Source organism: Pyxicephalus adspersus, chromosome 8 (genome assembly GCF_032062135.1).
Source record: "Pyxicephalus adspersus chromosome 8, UCB_Pads_2.0, whole genome shotgun sequence".
Taxonomy (NCBI): domain Eukaryota; kingdom Metazoa; phylum Chordata; class Amphibia; order Anura; family Pyxicephalidae; genus Pyxicephalus; species Pyxicephalus adspersus.
Genome location: NC_092865.1, coordinates 19,173,301 through 19,195,802, shown reverse-complemented (window position 1 = coordinate 19,195,802; position 22,502 = coordinate 19,173,301). Strand labels below are relative to the sequence as shown.

The window sequence follows — 22,502 nt, the reverse complement described above, 5'->3', positions numbered from 1 at the left end:
GCCCTCTTGATTAGCTTTGGGATGAATTGGACCACTGATTGTGAGCCAGGTCTTCTCCAAAATCCTGTTGACCTCAGTTATTTTATCCTATTGCTCAGTACTCAGCCATGTTCTAATGTTTGTGAACCATCTTTTACCCAGATGTACTGACCCATCGCTTATATTGGGTGGACTCAAAGCTTCATACTCTGTCCAGTGTGGACTTCAATGGAGCCAACAGGAAACTGCTGATCTTCTCTGAAGACAAACTGAGCCACCCTTTTGGCCTGGCAGTGTTTGAGGTGAGTTGAAGACGGGGGGTTGCTTGTAGAATAAAATGATGGATCTGCGTACCACCTTGATACATATTGTGTTACAGCACATGTGGGGCAATCTTTGTAATAGAGCTCCAGATAGTGATAAAAACCCAAGCTTAAACAAAATCAACCAAAGTCCTAATAACTTAAATCTCTTATACACCAGTAAAAAACTGAAAAAGGTTCTAATTCTTAGCAACTTGTAATCCTAAAAACTGAAATTTGAAGGGTGACTTTCATCGCATGGCCAGCAATGTATGAGGCATTCTTCCCACTGACCATCACACTAACATGCTGGTTGCTTTGCATATAGTAATTATAGTAAAGGTTCCCTAAAGACCTGAAAATTATTTCAAGGGTTTTCTCCATGTTAAAAAGATAGAAATGGCTGAATTAGAAGGTTAAAGGTACATCACTGGTCAATGGTCCAGGTCTGTTAAATAAATGTAAGTACAGTAACCACACATTGCACACTAGCTTACAGCACTCCTTGGGTTTGCACTGTTGTTCCCAGGGAATAAAGCTGACTCAAGCTTTGTCCTCCAATTTTCGTTTCCACTGCAGCATAGATGACTTTTCCATTAACAAAATTAGTACTCTGTGATTACATGCATTTATTTTATTCATTCATAGAGTTGCCGCAGCTCTTAAAGTGATTTAAAATTAACTCCTCTGTCCTTGCCCCTAATGAACTCTTGTTCTAATGTCTTTGCTACAGTCATGCAGACACACACAGAGGCCATTTTTGATGGAATTACCTAACCAGTTATTTGGATAGTAAAAGGAAAATTTGAGTACTTGTAATTACAGAGCACACATACTGACTATGTGCAGATATTATTATTATTAGTAGCAGAAATATTATTATATAGTATTTATATAGCACCAACATATTACGCAGCGCTTTACAAAGTCCATAGTCATGTCACTAAATGTCCCTCAAAGGTGCTCACAATCTAATGTCCCTACCTCAATGTATAAAAAATCTTTCTCTGAATGTGTGTTACTTAGTTCATTCCTGTGCTGCCAGTGGTAAGGCTTGCATTACATCAAGGTAACCACAAAACCTGCAGAGTAAATATATTTGTAATTTGAAGGTATCACAAATAAGTGGAACGATTACACATCTTTACTGATTCCCCTCACTCAGCACTCCATGGTTCAATACCATCAACGTCTAAAAATCAAGTGACTCATAATATGTTGTCCTTCAAAAGCCATTTTCTTTTTTCATTTTTATGCAATGGTACACTATGTACCAGTTGTGTGACATCATTCAGTGAAGAAGCTAGGTTTTGAGTCCGAACTGGTCCTTTTTATTGTTGAAGTGCAAATGAGGAGTTGGAAAGTTCCTCTAAATGACAGTTCCATAATTGCCCCATTTATATGCTGTCCTATGTACTGTTTTTCATTTTATATCATTTACTTTTTTTGTATTTTCTTTGTGTTGAACCTCTACCTCTTGCTTATTCTTCTACCCAGGACAAGGTTTTCTGGACAGACCTGGAGAATGAAGCAATCTTCAGTGCAAACAGACTTACAGGAAAAGAAATTTTAGTCTTGGCAGAGAATCTAAACAATCCTCATGATATCGTCATCGTTCATCAACTCAAACAGCCTAAAGGTAAAAGGTTAATCAGCAAAGCAAAAACCTTTGCTTTGCTGAATACATTTTCTGGGCCAAAACTGCCTCAAACCCCTGTCTAATTTTCATAAACTCATCTGCATGTTAACTACATCACTAGGGCTAAATTTAGTTTAATGCAGAGATGTAAGTGGCTGTCGGCATTCAGTAGGAATTGATTTATATTCCTACAAAAAAAATGTTGGAAAACCCCATTGTAGCTTTTTATTTGTACCCTATCTCAATAAAGCATGTCACTCCCCTCTGAAATCTTCAATGTGCTTGCTTATCAACCAAAGCAGCTTCCTTGATCATAGCTTTCTTATATGCTGTAAACAGTTTGTGTGTAGTAGATATTGTGAATGCTAAATTGTTGCTACACAAACATCACCAAGACTTGCAGGCAAATATTAAAGTATCTAATCTTTTTTACATTTTTATGCACAGAGAACTGCCTGGGAGGCTTCACCCACCAGTAACAAATTTATATTCTCTCTGCCAGAGAAATCATTATTTCTGGTTGGCTAAAAGGAATTATTCCAGTTTTACATTCCCACGGTCCTATAAAGGATTAGATGTTGTATCATCCAGATACGGTTTACATTCACCGATATGTTTTATGCAATAGCATGCTGCTCCACAGATACAACTTATGTCTGTAAAGCAATTGTTAGGTACCTGAAAGATAAATTGTTGGTCCTTTACCCCCAAAAAATGAATTGTGATATTTTTAGGTCATTTGTACAAAATATTTTTTGCAGACATCACTATTATCCTGATATATTTGTGTATTTCTTCCTCTTTTTGTGGTTGTACATATGACTTTTTTCTAAATATAGGTGTGTGTGTTTTTTATTTCTAGCTGTAAATGCCTGTAACCAGGGACCTCTTCCAAATGGTGGATGTGAATACTTGTGCTTGGCAGCACCGCAGATATCTGTCCACTCTCCCAAATACACCTGTGCCTGTGCCGATGGGGTGGAGTTGGGACCAGACATGAGGAGCTGTGGGAAAGGTAATTGGACAGAAGAGAACTAATAAGGATTAACTATGAAAAGGGAAAAATGAATAACTTAAGATAATGGGATTTTTGACCAGCCGAGGATGGAGGATCACATGGTCAGACTCTAATTTGAAATACAATGCAGATATCTAAAGAAATGCCAGGGATAGCATACTGCTTCTCTTTCTTGCATTAAAATTAAACATATTACACACTACTTTGAGGCTGGCCATAAAAAATGGCTGTTTGGAACATTGGTGAAAGACTGTAGACAAGTGGAAAAAAAATTGGACGTTACATGGGTGATGAGGAAGTGGAAGTGCTATATTTAATCGTTTTTAATATTATTTGACAATTTTTGTTTTATTATATATTTTTTTTCATTACAGTAACTACTACAACTGTAGCAACAACTATACCAGCTATTGCCACTGAACCCCCTGCCACTGATGTCCCCACTACGCCAGTCCCAACTACTAAAACAACAACGTCCACTACGACTACCATCTCTACAGAGATAACACACAATTATTCCAGCACTACCGAAAACCTTCAGACTACCTCTGCTTTTGGCCACAAGGAGATTAAGGTGCTAACTACTGATAACAGCAGCCTCTACCAACACTGTAAGTGCTGCACAAATGTAAAGTCACATGCTGTTTAGTTTCAAGGGTTATTGTGAATAGGAAGAGGCATGTGCTTTTGGGTCAAATATAAACAATTTTGAAAAATGAACAATTTTGAAAAATAGGTCTAAAAAGCCCATCTATAATTACATTTCGGGCGGATCAATTTCCTGCTGTTGCGGCACTGCCTGGTCTACACCCTTCATGTTTGGTCTAATGCCTGCTTGCCTGGATTTGTCCTGTAGTGACATATGGGTCGACTGTAGAAACACTAATATGTAGTGTATGTGGAGGGGGTCAAGTATTTGACGTGCCTGGAAAGTTGCCAAAAAGGGAGCAGTGAAGCACCGGCATTCTAACAGATGGGCCCTTGGAAAGGTATATATAGATGGGCATCATTTACTGGGGTAACCTCATGGTGACAGAACCAATTTACCATTTTATGGTTGGTTTTACATTGGAGTCAGGAATGCATGGTACACAACTGTGACTTGATTATAGGTGGTTCATAGAAAATAGGAATTTGATATCCATTAAAGGTGTAATTAATTATTATTATTACCTGGAAAGGATATGTCAATACATAAAGACCAGAACGCTTAGTGCAGCTCTATATCACTGTAATTTATTGATTTCAAGATATCACTGGCTTCTCTACAGCCAGGAATGGGAAGGAAGTGGCTATGTAACTGCCATGGGCTCAGACTAACATAAAAAAGACATACATGTTCAGTAAAATACTAGAAGTTACATTTAGGATAAAAGTCTCTTTCGCAAAACGACTTGGAACACCTATACAACCTCGAAGTCAAAATCAGTGTCTGTCCCACAGGGTACTAAGAGCAGATAGTGGGGCATTTCATTGAAGCTGATGTTAGTTTATACCTAATGGATAAGATTGATTTACTTTAAAAATGAAACTTACAGGAACTTTTCAGATATCAAAGAGTTTTAGCAGAATCAAATCACAATCGACTTCATATGCAAAGCAGCCGACCACAGTCAGGGCCTTCCTGTTTCATATTTAAAACACTTTGGAAAGTACCGTTACTTTTACAAGCCTTTAGATGTATTCCTTTCCAATACATTGTGCAGGTACCATACATTAAAATATATATTTTAAATGTCAAATCTATTTCCTCTACAGGAGATCTATCAGTATAAAAAGCACAATAATTTCTGTTCTAGCAATAATTATTACAAACATCTTGTTAACCTGTTACAAGCAGTACATTGTAAAAAAAAAAAATTAAAAAAAAAAAAAACAAAAAGTCCAGGGCAAAGGTGTATTGTCTGCTAAAGGGTACACAATCAAATAGATACGAATAAAAAAGATTGTCCAAGTATATTCTGATCTGAAGAAATATTCCAAACACTTAACAGCTAGTATTATAGTAGTAAGTTTGTTAATATTGCCCAGAGTGCCCAAAACACTAATTCTTCTAGATTCCAGCAGTTACCAGAGCAAACAGTAAAAAGGGTGAAGAAATTTCACTATCTACTATTGGGCCTAAAAGTGTAAAGGTTTCTGAGTTTATTTCCAAGCAGACTTATATTGGTTCCCCTGTGCCCTCAGGGACCACCGGTTCAAAGGATGCCATCCAGCCATCTTCTTAATCTGAAACCTCTGTATGGAATAACCTCAGATAACAAGGAATATCATGTCACACCACAAATCTCTGGTAGATAATGCTGGAGCTAGGAGATAACCAAAGATATAAAAACACCAACAATACACTAAACATGCTCACCTTTTCAGGCACATCACAGACACCATATAATGCAATCCACTCATGAGTATGTAATCCCATATGGAGTTAGTTGCTGGATCACAGCGATTTTAAAATCTTGCAGCATTTGCTATAGATGTCAGAAACTGCTACCAGGCTTTTCTTAAAATCATCAAAAATCTAAAAAGACTGTCTTCTTTGAGCACACCTAAAAGCTATAAAGTATCCAAATAAAAGCCATATAATTGACTACTGCTGTCTAACATATTTTGTCACTATAGAGACTTTTGAGTATGTTGGTGCTTAAGAATCAGGTGGTGTTTTTCTGTTTCTTTCACACAATCATGCATAAAAAAAAAGCATATGGGTCAGTGAATTACATCTCTGTTCCTATGTGCACTGTCAAGCTGCGTACACACGGCAAATTTTTCTCGCCCGATAATCGGTATCGGCCAATTATCGGGCGAAAATCTGCCGTGTGTACAGTCGGTCGTCGTCCATCGTCCGACGACCGTCCTGGCGGATCCATGGACGATGGACGACGACCGATCCTAATGAAAGGGAAGGGGAGAGCGCGCAGCAGGGTGCCGCTCCGTCGCTCCCCCCCTCCCCTCTCCATAGAGCATGAACGGTGCTGTATGTACAGCATCGTTCATGCATCGTGCAGTCTTTTCTCGTTGGAAAGGATCGTGCAAGATCCTTTCCAACGAGAAAAATTGCAGGTGTGTACGCAGCTTTAGTGGTAGTTGAGATTGCAATGTGTAGATTTACAAACAATTGGTCAATGAATATTTGTTGCTAAAGCCAACATTGACCAAAGGCTTTGCCTATTCTTACCCAGTGTAGACTTCTGCAACCGGGGGACAGGAATGGAGTGTGGATGGGTATACCTTGCTGTTGGGGGTAGGTTATCAGCAGATACCATCACGCTACGCTAAAGAATTCTGGCCTTAATGTCAGAAGCTAAAAGGAGTAGAAAAAATAATGGGGGGGGGGGGGGGGAGGGGCCTTTTTGTAATGGCCAAAACGGTTTGCTCATAAGAATGGATTAAAGTCCTTTAGTAATGGTATATCTTTAACTTCCAGGACTTCTAGGCAAATTGTTTAGAGTTGGGGATAGTCCTTCACGTAAAATTACCAAGGTCAGCCTTGTTATTGCCTTTTGAGATGAAACACTAAATGAAATGATTCTCTCACTTGCAGATGGGAATGTAGATTCTGACCTCAGGTCCACACTGACCGCAGCAGTGATTGGTGTAGCCGTGCCTCTTGGTAAGTAATCCCTGTGTCTGAAGATGAACTTTGTGTACATTTGTGTACAATATGTAATGAGTGAGTAGTTCCCCTCCGTTTGTACACGTTAAAGATTAATGCCAGTCTCAGATCAGTTATATCACAGCTAAAATGGTTAGAAAAGCATAAAAGGGGGCTTTTTAGCCAAATGTGAACAAATATTTACTTTCATTGAAAACATAAATACAAGGTTGTGGACTGATTTGCTGAAATAGTGCCAAAAAGGCACTAAACAGGGTAATGCTATTGGCACCAAAATAACAATGGAAAAAGTCCAAAAAGATTGCGGCCGTCTCGGGTTCCAATGCGTTTCTCAGTTCTAGGCTTCCTCAGGGGAGCTAGAGAAGTGTAGTATGTAATTCTTGTCGATCTATAAAAGGTTTCAAAGAAGAAGAAATCATTCAAGAGAAGTAATAATGTGTAAATTTGTGTGTACATTATTACCTTTAAGTTACTGAAAAATGATGAGGTGCTCTTTACTGTTTACACATGGTAAGTCTTGATGTATGTTTTTACGAATACACCTTTTCAGTATTAATAATGAACAGTGTCAAATTTTATTTAGCTCACCTCATAAACAACTGCTAAATCAAAGATTGGCCACAACAAGGGAATCATTTTAGCGAGGCTGAACATATAGATAATGATAATGATTTTGACTGCAAGAGTTTGTTATCCACTTTATGTGAGGACATTGCTCCATCTACAGGTGTGACCCGAGTATAAACCAAGAATTCTAACGGGATTTTTTTTAAATGTTTTTATACTTGAGTATACACAGTGGTTAAAATCTTCCCAATGGGATACAGGTGACTGTAAAAAAAAGGCAGATGTTTAACTCTTTCTTATTCTATTTAAATTAAAACAAAAACAATTTTTGTCTACAGATATATATTATTTTGTTATCTGTTATAGGGTCATCTGGGTGTCTAAATTAAATGAACGCTTTATACCTGTTTTATTTAACTGTATTTACTATTCATGTACAAGATGCCATGCCTAATTTAAGGCTGGCCTTATGTGAGGTATGTTGAGTCCTTGGATTTCATCACCAAAGCCAAGGAACAAAATAGTTTTGGGGTACCTGAGTACCTAACACACCCAGGACTAGATTGTCTGCAGGTTTTCTTTGTGTTATACTAGCAATGCACCTTCTATATTTACCTACACATTTGATGTGTCCATAGCTGTCCTTGCTCTTCTTTGCCTATCCGGTTATCTCATATGGAGGAATTGGAAACGAAAGAACACGAAGAGTATGAACTTTGATAATCCAGTTTATCGGAAAACTACTGAAGAGGAAGAGGAGGAAGAAGAAGAGATTCACATTGGCCGGACAATGCAAATTGGGCATGTTTACCCAGCTGTGAGTATTTTGTTGCTACAAAGAATGTGGAAAATGACATTGTGACAAGTTACTGTCCCATATTTGACTTTGTGATGGATTCCACAATGTGAACACATAGCTAGATTAGTCTGCATACTGAACAGCTTGTACCATTTATATATTTACAGGTGTATTCCAGTCAAATTATTAAAAAAAAAGAATTTAAGTTTAAGGAAGTTATACAGCATAGACTTTAAGAACTGCTTTCCCACCGACCATGTCAGGTGTTCTTTGGATTCCTATAGCAGGACATAACCTAAGAACTATGATTAAACGTGATCTCTTAGCAACCATATACAGGGAGAATTTATATATGAGAGCTGTTTTACCTTCAAAAGGATATGTATTGCAGTCCACCTGGTTCTAAAATTTCCAGAACTTTGCTATACAGAACAGTTCTATCAGTCAGAGGACCTGATCTTACCTTGGTTTAGCTTCACTTCAGTTTACAAGTTCCCTGCCCACCCCCACTCTCTGACTGGAGCTATATTTGGATGAAACGCATGGAGACATTTCAACCAAACTTGTTATACATATGACTGAGACTCATGTGAGTGCACCGGCTGATCTTTGTACAGCGCTGTGGTATATGTCAGAGGTATATTTGGATGTATGTATATTCCACCATCACTTGAGAATGCATGGAGACATTTAAACCAAACTTGCTATACATATGACATGAGTGCACTGCTGATCTTTGTACAGTGCTGTGGTATATGTCAGAGCTATATTTGCATCTATGTATGTGTGTATGTATTGATCAGCACGATGTGCCTTTTGCTTATAGTTTTACATACTTTGTTTTAGACTATAATATAAGATTGCAATAAATAAATACCCGGGCAATGCCGGGTAATCAGCTAGTCTAGTTATATAGCATTGGCTGCAGCAATCTTTTACTGTAAACGAAATAATATAGCTGAGTCATGGAAACAATCATTTCTAGCCACAAACACCTATTTGAGTTGTCATATTAGACATCTATATGGCATCATCATTATACACAGAAATAATTTCATCTGTTATAACAGTCCATGCCCTTCATATTAGTCATACAGTCAGCACACCGTAGTGCCAGTTTGGTGGGAAACCAGTAAATCCATCGGCATCTTTCAAGGCTATAATAGAAAACCTTATACCTAAACTCTGTAACATTTAATAATAGTAAAGGTGCTGGTAAAACATAATGAGAAATTATTCGCATCATGACTATCGTATAAAAATGTATAGATACATATAGTTTTTTTATTGGAAAGAAAGATCTGGCGATCAGCAGTTTTCAGCATGATTGCTGGGGCAGATCGAATTTAATTTATTGTACTCCGGTGCTGACACATTTAAGTTTATTTCAAAGATCATTCAGTTTTTGTTTTCATTTTTGTCATAATAACTCCTTTCATCTCAATTAAAAGTATAAGAATAAGTAAATTGGATCGATATTGAGCATTAAATAATCATGTATTATGTTGGTCCCCATTCTTACACTTATGCTTTCTCCGTGTGTAGTTTTTGTCTGCATAGGGTTGTCCCTTTTGCTTTATATATTTGTTTGTTTTAGGCTACACTGTAGCACATTTGTGCACTGCATACCCAAAATATGAACTGTTCTAAGTCATATATGTACACAATATATGTATTGCCTTAAAGCAGACCTAAACTCATCATTTGTAGTTTACATAAAAGCGTAGACTGAATGGGAGCAAAGAGCCTCCTGGGATACCTACGCCACACTTTTCCGGGAGGCTCTTGGGTGCTCTTTCTGCGCATGCCCGATCTCGGGCACTTTTATATATACATTTTTGTGTTTCGATTTTTACAATAAAAAATGTATTTGATGCATCTAATGTTTTTACATGTTTATGCCATCATACCATACAGGGCTGTAGAAGATAAAGATACCATGTAGGTCAATATTGTTATTATATGGTAATGTTAATATACCCATATTTTGTATATGACTTTCCTATGAAAAGAGAATAACAGCCATAACATGTTCGTCAGTCACAGTTATCAGTCCTATAAAAGATCAGTAAGGGAGACCAGCTGTGCTACTGACTGAAACCATTCCTGAAAGTTGGTTGTGGCTTAGAAGTCTCTTTGTTCCGGGCCTTCATATTCTCATTCTTGTCTTTCCAGCGAGTGGCATTGAGTTTGGAAGATGACGGATTGCCTTGAACGCACGGTCTGACACAGTCTCCGTAACACACTGAACATGACAGAAGCCATCACTGGTTTTGTGTCTCCCTGCTGGATACATGTCAAGGATACTGTATTACATGACATTCCACAAGACCCAACAGCTCTGCTACCAACACGGGACCATACAAATTTCTTCACAGCCCCCGTCTGACACGGAACTTCAAGATTCCGCAGGCCCAGGCAACGGAAGACAAAAACGCACACTCTAAACCTGAACCTTTTCTTTATTTATTTTGCTGATGGACAACCACAAAAATGTTTCAAACATCCAAAGGATGTAAGGGTTTCTATGTATAATCTTTTATACAGATTTTTACTTGATATCTTTGCCCGAGGCATGCCCTTCTCGCTCTGTGTATATAGCCGCCTTCTGGCACAACCTACGGTTTTAAAATATTATATTTATAGAAGTTGGTTTTGGTTTCTTTTTTTTGTACATAACAAAACTTTGTGGTTCTCCATCAACATATACATTAAATTAATGAGGAAAAAACTTTAGAATTTGTTTTGTAGGATATTTATTAACCTGGGTGTGTTTGGGGCCATGAGGGGCGGGAAGGGAGGTGCACACTGTAAATACGAAGGGTGAGAGTATTTATTTTTTGTATGTTCTGGGTTTATATGTTTGCAGTAGAACTCGCCTTCTGCCTAGGTCCACCTGTTTTGGTTACATTTTCTTGTTTGTTAAGGTTTCAATCTAGATAACTTTTCCCAGCCTGCATCCAGAATATTGTAAAAATTTTATTCCAGCAAATTAAAAAGCAGCATAGCTAACACAGAGAAAATATATTAGTGCTGTGAATAAAACAAAAATTTAAATCAATATATATAATGATCACGTAAGCCAAGGATTTAACCTTTGATGTTGTAAGTCATGTAATTAGCAAAAAAATGCTTGAGGTTTAAAATGTCAGTGTATCCAAATCTGAGATATTAGTTATAGGTAGAACCTGGTGAGATAAATGACACACCGGATACCATGCTGAGATCTACCAGCTGTACGTTCTGGTTATTCCACTTCCTGCCATGAAGTCTCACCCTAGATGTAGGGTGCCAAGTTTCAACCCACTGCCGAGTTTCTTTTTTCCTGTGTGACATATTAGACAATGGTATATTGATATTTTTAGCTAGCTGTTTTGGAGTGATTTTTCTGCCTCTATTCTTCGACCTTTATTCCGCCACTGCAAAGTAGAACATTTTGAATGAGTCAGGTAAATGATCAATATATAGAAGAAGCAGGAATGAAACCCAGGTAGATAGCTTTTGAAAGATCATCATACTAGCCCAGTGAAGCACCATGGTGGCCCTAGGGCGCTATTTATAAAACAGGGAATCTAACATTGCCTGGTGGGATTCAATTACATTACATTGAAACACATGGTCCTGGAAGATTCCCACGAGGGAATGATTGGGCCCTAGAGTCCTTTATAAAAGAGGATCATATAGGGCCAGGACTTTAAGCAATACAATGTGGTAGGTTTACTACACAGAACCCAGAAGGTACCTTACCATTTGGGTTTTTAAAATGAGCTGTGCTCCTTTAGGGACAGGAGTTTCAGATTCAAATTTTTTACATGTGTTAAGCGTTTATTATTTTTATTTGTCTCCCTCAAAAAATAATATTCACTTACCACCCCTAAAATTCTACATACTCCAAAAAGTCATTGCCTCCAAACCTAAACTTTTATTATGGACCCAGCTCTTCCTGAGCATAACTGAACATCAGGCAAGAAACATTTCTAAATGTTATTATAGTAACACCATTGCTCAGCACAATACTAATAGAAATAACATCATCATTCCAAATTTAAAAGATTTGCCATTTGTTTAAGCTAAATCAAATTTGAAATGCAGGAAAACACAACCCTAAAATGATTGAGTGGGTATCTCACCTGGGAGGTTTCATTTTTGGATAAACTGACATTTTAAACCTTACTGGCGATGTTTGAGTAGATTTATATTTGCGTATATAGTGGTTAGATCTGGGACCTGTACTATGTAGTTTCGAGGGAGTGGATGTCTGTTTTGAGAGGTGTGATTATACTTGAAACTGGCTGTATATCTTCTTTTGATTGCTTTCTCATACGGACTGTTTAACAAACACAATGCTGATTTCAGAGGTCATGTCTGTACCATCATCTGGCTATTCTGGTCTATATGTACTCAAGTGTGTGTAAGAAAATCCTGACCCAGAACTCATCCATCACACAAGACTTAAGATCTACTTTACCCAATGTGAGGCCTTGAATCTGAAATCACCATGACCAGAAACATTTTACTAAAAAACAGTGCTAGACAAGTAAACCAATTTATTATGCAAACATTAGCTACTGCTATTACTCCTTAAGCTTGTTTAAGGGCTGTTTTTTGCAGTTTGGTTTAAAGGACCCAAAATTTTTCTTGCAATTCATTATTGGAGGTGTGGAACAGTAGAGAGCATCTCTCCTCATACGTGGTGAAGTTGTTTTATTGGCCATTAGTTTTTAGGATAAGAAAGTTTCAATCAGTAGCACTGTATGTATTTCCAGCACTATGGGGTTCCCTAGGATTACCTTATCTTTGCTTGCCTCATTTACTGCCAGGGTTAGGCATGGCAAGCTGAGACGGTCTAAAGCGTTGTAGAATACTCATTTCTTACCATTAGAGATATCTGGTCGACCCCATTTCTGGCTGGATAGCCCAAGAGTCATGTCAGACGGGCAGTTATGCTGTCCGAGACACATAACCATTGGCAAAATCAACACTTATGGACAGCTAAATTCCCTGGATGGAGTCTCTCCCATGCCAGTCTGAGGTTATTTAGAGGCAGCAGTAAGGGAATAGCATCTAGCTTGTACGGGCAGTTAAGGAGAGACATGGGAAGTGAGTTGGAGGCAGATAATATTGGCCTCTGATTGCAATAACCTAGAGACACTCCACCATCTTGCGCACCTTGGATCCAATCTTGAGATTCAGATGCCTTGGAGACAAAACAAATGCCAATTTAAGGCAACGTGAGAGAGTCCATGTAAAGCCCACCCTCTTACCCACTAATACTCTTCTCTCCAGTTCTCCCATCCCCTTTGTAACCACCACCAACACCATACCAGGTGTTGGGGTCTAGGAAAAGCAGTGATATCACCCCCATCTTAGGTGCTTAGGCCTAGCAATTGGCCATTAGGCTTAGGCACCTTATAATATGAGACGGTCACATGCACCTTTCTGCCAGAAAGCTGTGTATTTTGTAGCAGAAAGGAGTTATTAGTAAGTCATGGTCTGTTGTTTTTCACAGACGTGGTTATTGTAGCCATTCAGGGCAAAATGACAGTGTCTGTAAATTATTAAATCTCAACTGTAGTCCATGTTTTCTTTTGAATCATACATTATAATAAATACACACATTTTCCACCATCATTGCTGTAAAGTTTTATGCAAATCTATGCATTTCCCATAAAAGTTGAACTTAGTCCGACCCCACTGCCCCAGTATCGGGCCCTCAATATGACAACCAATAGTAAGGCTCAGGATGCAGCATCGACACAATTCGAGCTCAACTTTTACAGTCAAGTTAAGCTTGGCAGGTAGATTTAGTTGCTTTGATGCTCAGAACTAATTATTTAAAAGTAACCTCCCTTTTGTAATCATGTTCATTGTGAACACTATGAGTTGTTTCCACAATATAATAAGAAATATGTTCTAGCTGGGCCGTTTTATCACTCTGTACACAGATCCCCAGACTTTGCTGGGCTGATATTCTTCTACCTTTTATGCAGGCAGTACTAGATTCACATAGATAGGATGCCTTTAGAAAGGCGTTACAATCTGAGGAAGTGAAACACTGTAGATCAGACTCCATCCGCCTGTTGGTTCTTTATTTATATTTGAACTTTCTAACTGAAAATGCAAGACATTATAGGAGAAATATCAAGTTTTCTGTTTCCTCTTTCCATCAGTGCATTGATAAACCTATTTATCAATGTCTATTGTCAGATAAAATCTCAAGTTGTAATGGTGTATTCAGGTTGTAAGAACCTTCATAGGTCAGTGGGTTTTTTCTTTGGTCTGTTAATGTTTCTGCTGCAACAAATGTTTCCTCTTCGTATATTGTGTCCGGATGTTATCTCCACTATCACCACCTGAGCATTTCAGTCCTGGTAGTTGCCACAATGGTTTGTGTTCCACAGCATTTGCTGGTACCCCTCCTTAAAGCCATATGTATGTATAAACCAGAAGATGGGTTATCTTTACCCACTGTACCCACATAGACCTTCCAATAGGCCTGCTTAACATGGTGCATCTGGTGACTGAGCTCAGGGCAGAAATATACAAGAATGTTTTATGTCTTCTTCCAGTAGACACTTTTATAATCTAGCTGCTTATAATCCTGTCTGACTTTTTCTAATCAGTTGGATATAGGTTGCAGCACAGGTGAGTCAGGACAATATGGCCGAACCTTTGCTAACTGTACAACTGTAGCTATGAAATGGCCGAATTTTTTTTTTTAATCGTAGAACTTCAGACGTGGTTGATGTCAAAACAACTCTACGCAACTCAGAGCACAGATATAATTCCAACTACTGCATGTTGGCGTATGTATATTTATCTTCGTTTGTGTGTGTATGAATGTGTGCGTGTGTGTATATGTATGTATATATAGGTACACACAGCCCACGTCATACAAGTCTGTGAGTGGATGCATTGCAGGCTGGCCTAGCATTGTATAAGGGCACTTTACATTAAATCTAACCAACATAGATACAGATCAACCAAAGCTGTTCATATTTTTTAAATAAGGGTTGAATTTCTTAAATCAGATTTGTGTTTTATGTTTTTTTTTATGATATATATATATATATATATACTGTTAACCTAAACTTTGGCTCATGACTTCAACTGTCCATCTTGGCAATAAAGCACTGGAAGGTTTTATTAAACACGGAGTAATGATGAGCATTAACCTTCAGCAAATTGTTTTTGATAGAATAGTAAATGGCTTATGTTGGTTACTGTAGGTTGCTCATTTTGTGGGCCTGGAATGTAAACTAAAGTGGGCCTAAAGTAAAAAAAAAAAATACTTCAGGTCCAACGGTTACCAAGACTCCCATAAAGAAAAAAAAAAATAGAAACCCGAAACAGAAATTTACTGGAATGGACTCTAGCTGTTCAGCTGCTTTATGACTCCTCTGACTTTTTGGTTCTCTGGCTCAACTTAATTGTTGGGTTCTCTCTGAGGCAGACAAAGTGATTGGCCTATTGGCCCTATGCCCCCATTTAACCATGGAAAAGACTGGATAAACTTATAGGCACCTGGGTAGAACCCATATGATACCTGTTCCAGCCAATGGGAGAGATTTCAATGCTGTAACTTTTTTTAATGGGAGTAGAAGGAAGACTGAACTTGGGCCCACTATATAGGACAGTTCCACCCAAACTGAAATTTCATTTCCAAATGAGCATGAGTGGAATCACCAAGAGTATAAAAGTGGTGAGATGTCTCCATAATGGTCTGCACCCACTCCAACAAGGTGTCACCCTTGTGGAACTATTTGTTTTTTTTTTTTCCTAATTATAGGTGGTCCAGCACTGGAGTGTCACCTCATCACATGTGGGAGTTGGGCCAAGCCACAACCTCCAGTAGGGAAATCTCATCATAGACATCTCATGCAGATTAGCTTAATGTGTGGTTCAACAATGCACATCTGAAATATCAGCTTTAGGTGGAATTGGCCTTATGTCCTGGCTTTTGGCCTTAGCATGAGCCATGGTTTGGGGTGTTAAGGTTTAGGAAAGACATCTGTATATAAATACCATGTCTTAACCCATATTTTTAACTTGTTGTACAATTCTGACCTGTTTCTACATAGACAAAATAAAACTTTTTCTACCCTACTCTTGTGTTGTAAATATTTGCACATTCTCTACACTATCAATAAGTTACTGATGCACTTCAATATCAACTGTCTGGAATAGCCCAATGTCCACCCCAACCTCTTGTGTTACTGATTTGGATACTCTTTTTCTTTTCAGTTGGTAATCCTGGAATACGATTCCTAAACACCCCTATTGCAGGCTACTGGTTTATCTCATACAAAGAAGACTTAATTAATTGGTGCCATTACTAAGAAGTTCCATGCAACCCATTTAAAACTTCCTTGGAAAACTAAAGTCCTTTCACAGTTTTTTTTTTTTCTTTAAAAGTAATGAGTTTATAGTGGATAGTCTTCAATGACTACTGTGCCCTTAGATTATGTCCATGGAAGATTGTTGGCAAATATTAACTGGCAATACCCATTAATGGTGGTACTTGCACAATATTATGGGTGGGAAATGTTTCACACTGGGAAAAGGGGGTGTTGTGTGATATTCCAAACTTTAAACTAAGCACCTGCAGATTATCAGGGAAAGAGTGTTAAGGGTAAATTTATTACGCAGTACTGTACAGGGTCACTAATGGTCTTTCAGAGGGGTTCACACAGTAATGTCCGTAACACAGTCTAAGGTAAGTTAAGGGGGAACACCAATTAACCTATATGTTAACCCAGTATGTTTTTGGGATGTGTGATTAGAAAATTAAGGTAATCAGAAAAGCTGGGGTTTTGGTTCTGGCAGTTTAGTGTGTATTCAGTGTTGAAGAGATATAGTGAATCAAATTAGCATTTACATATCTCAGCACAATACATATTACATAGGTAAAACACTCCCATTTGCAATTTCATGGGAAGTGGTGCCTTGGCATCTATACAAAGAAAACCCTAGTTTGATTTAACAAACGAAGCTGGTATAATGTCTTTTTTCTTGACACGTTCACTGACTTTTTCAGGGGATATATTGAGAGGATTACAGTATTTGGTTTAGGAGGATTTTCATATAAGGGCAGAGAGATTCCCCAAACTAGATGATATTCTAGTATCCAAGATATCCCCGATGTTGGAGATGGGTCAATTGGATAGCATGCTGGTATAGCAGTAATATGTGAGGCAATACCTATTTTTGCATACATGGGGTTGGCAAAAAAACTTTAACACTTGGAGGCAGACCTAGTAATCTTTTCTTAGAAATTTGGGATGTGGGAGGAAACTGTAGAAACCCCATGCCAACACAAGGAAAACATACAAACTCCATGCATGTAGTGTGCTGACTGAGATTAAAACCTGAGACCCCAGAGCTGTTTATACACATGGCATTTGTATGAATAAGAGACCCTCACTTTTGTGCATTGGCCATTGTGATATTCCACACAGATGTAGATAACATACACTAAATTGTGACGTGTGACAGTGCGGCTTTTGTGAACTGACCAAATTAATGTCTTTTGGCCCAGCTTCAGCCATGGACAGGAAAGCTCGCCATGCTCGAAACAGGAACCACAGTCTCTTTATTTCACTTTAAAGTGGACCTGGGGTGAGAAATGATGTGAGTTGCCATCGCTGAACCCAATGGCTGAATGCTAATTGTCCGGAGGGCAAAGCTAATCTTTTGGTTTCAGTAGTTGAAGTCAAAAATCTGAAACAAGCATGAAAATACCCGTGTTATAGGATGTGGGCTATTACCTGAACACCCAAGCTGCATACTCATTCTGAATCAGTGATGTAGAAGGTATGAGGGGAAGAGGACCAGAACAACCACCAGACAACCTGGATTTATTGGGACCAGATCAGTAATGGCAGCTTCCATGATCTTGGTGAAATTCAACTTTAAGGCCTCTGTTAATTTAAGAGGACGGCCATAGCTGAGAATGGGTAATAAGCTACCAGAAGATACTACCATTAAAAAAAGTAGGGGGGTGCAGTGCTAGAGTGGTCTTCAACCTTTACTACCTAACTCAATTGGCCTTTAGACCAGGGTTTCCTACCCAGGGTTCCTCCAGAGGTTAATAGGAGTTCCTTGTGCAAAGTGCAGTTTGAGCCTCATGGTCAATTTAGGTGACACCAATGATCTTTTTGGCTATCTGTAACCTATCTGGGTGACATTCTTCTCACTGGCCAGCAATGTAAGAGGCATTCTTCTTAATGACTACCACACTAATATACTGTGAGCTGTTGATATAGTAATTATAGGAGGGGTTCCCCAAAGACAACTTAATTTCAAGAGTTCCCCCATGTTATAAAGTTTGAGAAAAGCTGCCTTTAGACAAATGTTCAGCTGGGATCATGGTTCATGTTTACAGATGTGCCTTTGGATTGTCCAACCTTCCTTCATTGACTGTGGACAGATCAGCAGCCTGTGGACATCTATAATGCATTTCCCAATATGTGCTGTTGCTATCACATACAGATCTAACCAACCCAAGTGAAAATTATCTATATTATTATTATTACACAGTATTCATATAGCACTGACATATTACTCAGCCCTTTACAAAGTCCATAGTCATGTCAATAGCTGTCCCTCAAAGTAACAATTAGAATGAAAAGTAGGGTTTTTGTAGGCAAATGATTTCAACTATTTATAATAAAATCAAGTAGTACATTTCAACAAATTCAAAAAGTTTGGTATGACCTAAGACTTAGGTCTTGGTCATTACCAACTTGGCCCTATAGGGGCACTAGACATTCGACTTCTAACCAGAATCTAGAACCAGAATCACTTGTCTCTGTCTCTCTCTCTCGCTGCTTTTTTCTGTTTCCTGTGTAGTGTTGTGCTGGAGAGCGGATGTGTGCATCGCCCAGAGGTGTTCCTGACTCTTCTCATTGATCGGTGCGGCGGGGGCGTGCTGGCCAGATATGGGATCTGTGGGCTGAGCGGGAAACACACATTGGGGACACGGTGCCCAGATACACACAGGGGACGCAGTGCCCAGACATACAGGGCACAGCCCGGCAACTTGGTTTAAAACCTAAACTAAAAACACTTGATATATCTATTAATGTGGCAGCATTTTATCATCAGTAACTGTCCCTAAACGTCAGCCCCTGGGTTGGTCTCTGCACACTTCCTATCCATAGGTTTAAAAACCTTTCCACATTTAGGACCATCCAGGTACTTTTCTTGTTTTAGTCCAAAACCACATTTGACCTTCTACTAAGGAATATACATTGCAAATGAACTTCTGTACATTCTTGTTATACGTACAACACACCTGAAAAAGCCCAGATTGGGCAAAACACATTGGGTAATAGACTTACGTATACAAAATAATTACCAAGGATTTGTAGATTCTGGTTAGACGTCAAATGTCGAGTGCCCCTTTAGGGCCAAGTTGGCAATGACCAAGACCCAAGTCCTAGGTCATACCAAACTGTTTCAATTTGTTGAAATGTACTACTTGATTTTATTATAAATACAATTGAAATCATTTTGCTTACAAAACCCCTACTTTTCGTTCTATTTGTTTATTCTGATTATTCTTTGGGTTGGCAGTTGAGCTAGATTGAAGGCCTACATCCATTATATTCTCACCAGATAAACACACCTTTGATGTGAAAATCTGTTTCAATTTTGTCCCTCAAAGTAGCTGCCAATCTAATGTACACTGTTCTAGTATATGAAACTAAGAAACCCCCCCAAAAAAAGGCTGAAGTCTGGGTTAGCAGATGACTGACAATTCCCAGCATGCATTTCTCTCTAATGCAGTGAAATAATGCTTCAATTATACAATTAAAGTGGACTAAAGTTCGCACCTAGGCTGCACCTCACAATGTGGTGACCTGACGCATCTGTCGGTGCCATTATTTGTATAAAAAAAATGCAGCAGATTCACGGACTTCTGCAGAGCATTTAAAATGTATCGGCTGATTCTTTATCTAGTTTGACCAGGGTAATGAAAGGTTTAAGTTAAAGTAAACTAGAAAACAAAAGAAAACAACAACTCACCTTCTGCACATGGGTCAATCCTTCCAGAGGTTTCCTGAGTGGAGTCCCACATTGTCCTGGAATCCACCTTCATCCCGGCTCAGGAAAAGCACTGGGTGCCACCATCTTCTTTGGCCTTCTCCCTCCTTCTGCCTATGTCAGCTGATCTTACACTGTACAGGTACAATATCGGGTGACATAGCTGGCTATAATGGAGAAAACAGTGCTGATATCACTGCGCATACGTTTTTTTCCTTATTGAAGTAGAAGTTTTTTCTACGTATGCCTTAGATTGAGCATGCAAAGAAGAAGCAGCTGGAAGCTTGCTGAGATGTGTGGCGTGGAGGACCAGGAGACTCTGCACTCCCATTCTGTCTTTATCGCCAGAAAGGGAAGGGGCTTCACCCATTTTTAAAAAAAAATTTTTACCTTAGTAAAATAGTTAATTTTACCTTCATAAATAGGCTGTCTACCCTTTTATGTAAAAATTCTGGTAATAGGTCCACTTTAAATCTCCAACAGAGTATTTTTGGTGTGTGTCCCCATTGAAAGATTTCCCCTTACCTTTTGTTTTCGGGACAATTCTAAAATTTTGGGTTGAAGGGGGTGAATCTCAACAATAGGGAAAGAAAAAGGGAGAAAATCTGATCCTTTACCTGGAGGTACATTTTAATGTAATGCATGCAATATTATTAACCACCTGAGCGTTACACCGATGTCTAGATTTCTGTACCAAAAGCGTCACAGGTTTTTATGAATTGTTTTTTAAATTGTAGACCTGTAACTTACAGAAATATGTTCGAACAGGGTTCTAGTAAAAATAATGAATATAAAAAATGTTTGAAACACACAATCATGTAAAAAAAAAAAACGGACCCGACGCTGGATGAGCACAGGTAAGTGGGATTTAAAGGTAAGTCGAAAAAATACGGGCTTATCCCAAATAGCATTTTTTTTTAAGACGAAAAATTACGGGGTTAGCGGTTAGGGGGTTAATATTATTATTAATAATAATATTATTATTAAACAGGAGTTATATAGAGCCAACATATTATGCAGCGCTGTACATTAAATAGGGGTGGAACATTGTGTGCTAATGTACTGCAACATTTAAAGAGGAACTAAACTCAAAAATGCCTAATACCAAAAACAAATCCACTTAACTTCAATCCCGCACAGTCCATCCATCTGGAGGTTTCTTCCATCGGGTCCCGCATGGTCCCAGCATCTGTCTCCAAGCTGGCGTGCCGCGCGGTGCTATCTTCTCCTCTTCTACCGGGTTCTTCTTACTACGTCACCTGACCCAGGAGTGAGATTGCGTGAGTTGGAAAAAAAACTTGCCAATCTCACTGCGTGTGTGTGTGAGATCTGCAAATTTTTCTCTTCTCACGAAAAGGCTCCTTCGGGCATACGCAGAAGGAGCACCCAAGAACCTCCCAGGATGCGTGACGTAGGTACCCCGGGAGGCTCTGCATTCCCATTCATTGTCAATTGCCTAGGTCAGGGGTGTCAAACTCAAATACACAGTGGGCCAAAATCAAAAACTTGGACAAAGACGCAGGTCAAACTTGAAACTGATAAAGCACCGCTACTACAATTCCCTGCGTCTATAAAACAGTCCAATGTGGGGCCAGGCATAGGCAGAGAGCCCGCTGGTCTATAGACGCGAGTTGATGCCGGGAATTATAGTAGCTGCGCTATTTCAATGCAGCGGCGGGTCAGCTGAAATTCATATTTTGGATTCCTTTGGGGGCCTATGCATGGCCCGGCATTGGACTGTTTTATAGGTGCAGGGAATTGTAGTAGCGGTGCTTTATCAGTTTCAAGTTTGACCCGCAACTTTGTCTAAGGTTTTCATTTTGGCCCACTGTGTATTTGAGTTTGACACCCCTGGCCTAGGTGGTTGAGAATTAGGGGGCCGTGCTGCACTTTTTTTTTAAAGGGTGTTGCACTTAAAAAACAGAATTTTTACTTACATAAAAGGATTGTCTACCCTTTTAAGTAAAGTGAAATTTCTGAGTTTAGGTACGCTTTAGGTGACCCCATAAACTTCTGTATAAACACACAGCTCCTCTGCCAGGTTTTTTGCTTTGTCTGCATTGCAAGGATTTACATTCTATATTCACCCTGATAAATTTTGATCTCTAAGTGGCCCAGCTTTCAAAACATTACTTTTTTTTAGCCTACATACATTATTGTCTTTTTGGTGCACTTTTGTCTTTAATGTCTGAATTTCCATTTCTATAAAAGCAGTAAACTCTCATACGGCCCTGTACAACAACACCTAACACTTCCTATAGAGCAGCTGTCCCACATCTGTTCACACTTGTCTCCATCAAAATGGCGCCTTTATGGTCCGTAAAATAGAGAAGGTTGTCGGCCATGTTGTAGACCATTCTGCCTACTAAATTGTAGGCCGGTGTCTAAGACAAAATGGCGCTTCTAAGAGACATTCGCGCTCTAGTGACCGTAATGAAAATACCGCATTTAATTGGATAGGCTTGGCACCGCCTCACTCGTCTTATTGGAAGAGTATACATCTAACGCGGCTACGTAAAGTTTCGCGACGTATT

The 22,502-nt window shown here is 38.9% G+C and overlaps 1 protein-coding gene across 1 annotated transcript in view; it reads left to right on the top strand.

Annotated features, from left to right (window-relative positions):
• The window catches only part of LRP8 (LDL receptor related protein 8), a 60,436-nt gene extending 44,410 nt beyond the window's left edge, over positions 1–16,026 (top strand). The window contains exons 10-16 of the mRNA XM_072419670.1: positions 142–281; positions 1,779–1,920; positions 2,783–2,935; positions 3,313–3,549; positions 6,483–6,551; positions 7,760–7,938; positions 10,096–16,026. Coding sequence (XP_072275771.1) covers positions 142–281; positions 1,779–1,920; positions 2,783–2,935; positions 3,313–3,549; positions 6,483–6,551; positions 7,760–7,938; positions 10,096–10,134 — 959 coding nt within the window. The 3' untranslated portion in view covers positions 10,135–16,026. The remainder of the gene's footprint in view (positions 1–141; positions 282–1,778; positions 1,921–2,782; positions 2,936–3,312; positions 3,550–6,482; positions 6,552–7,759; positions 7,939–10,095) is intronic.
• The last annotated feature ends 6,476 nt before the right edge of the window (positions 16,027–22,502 follow it).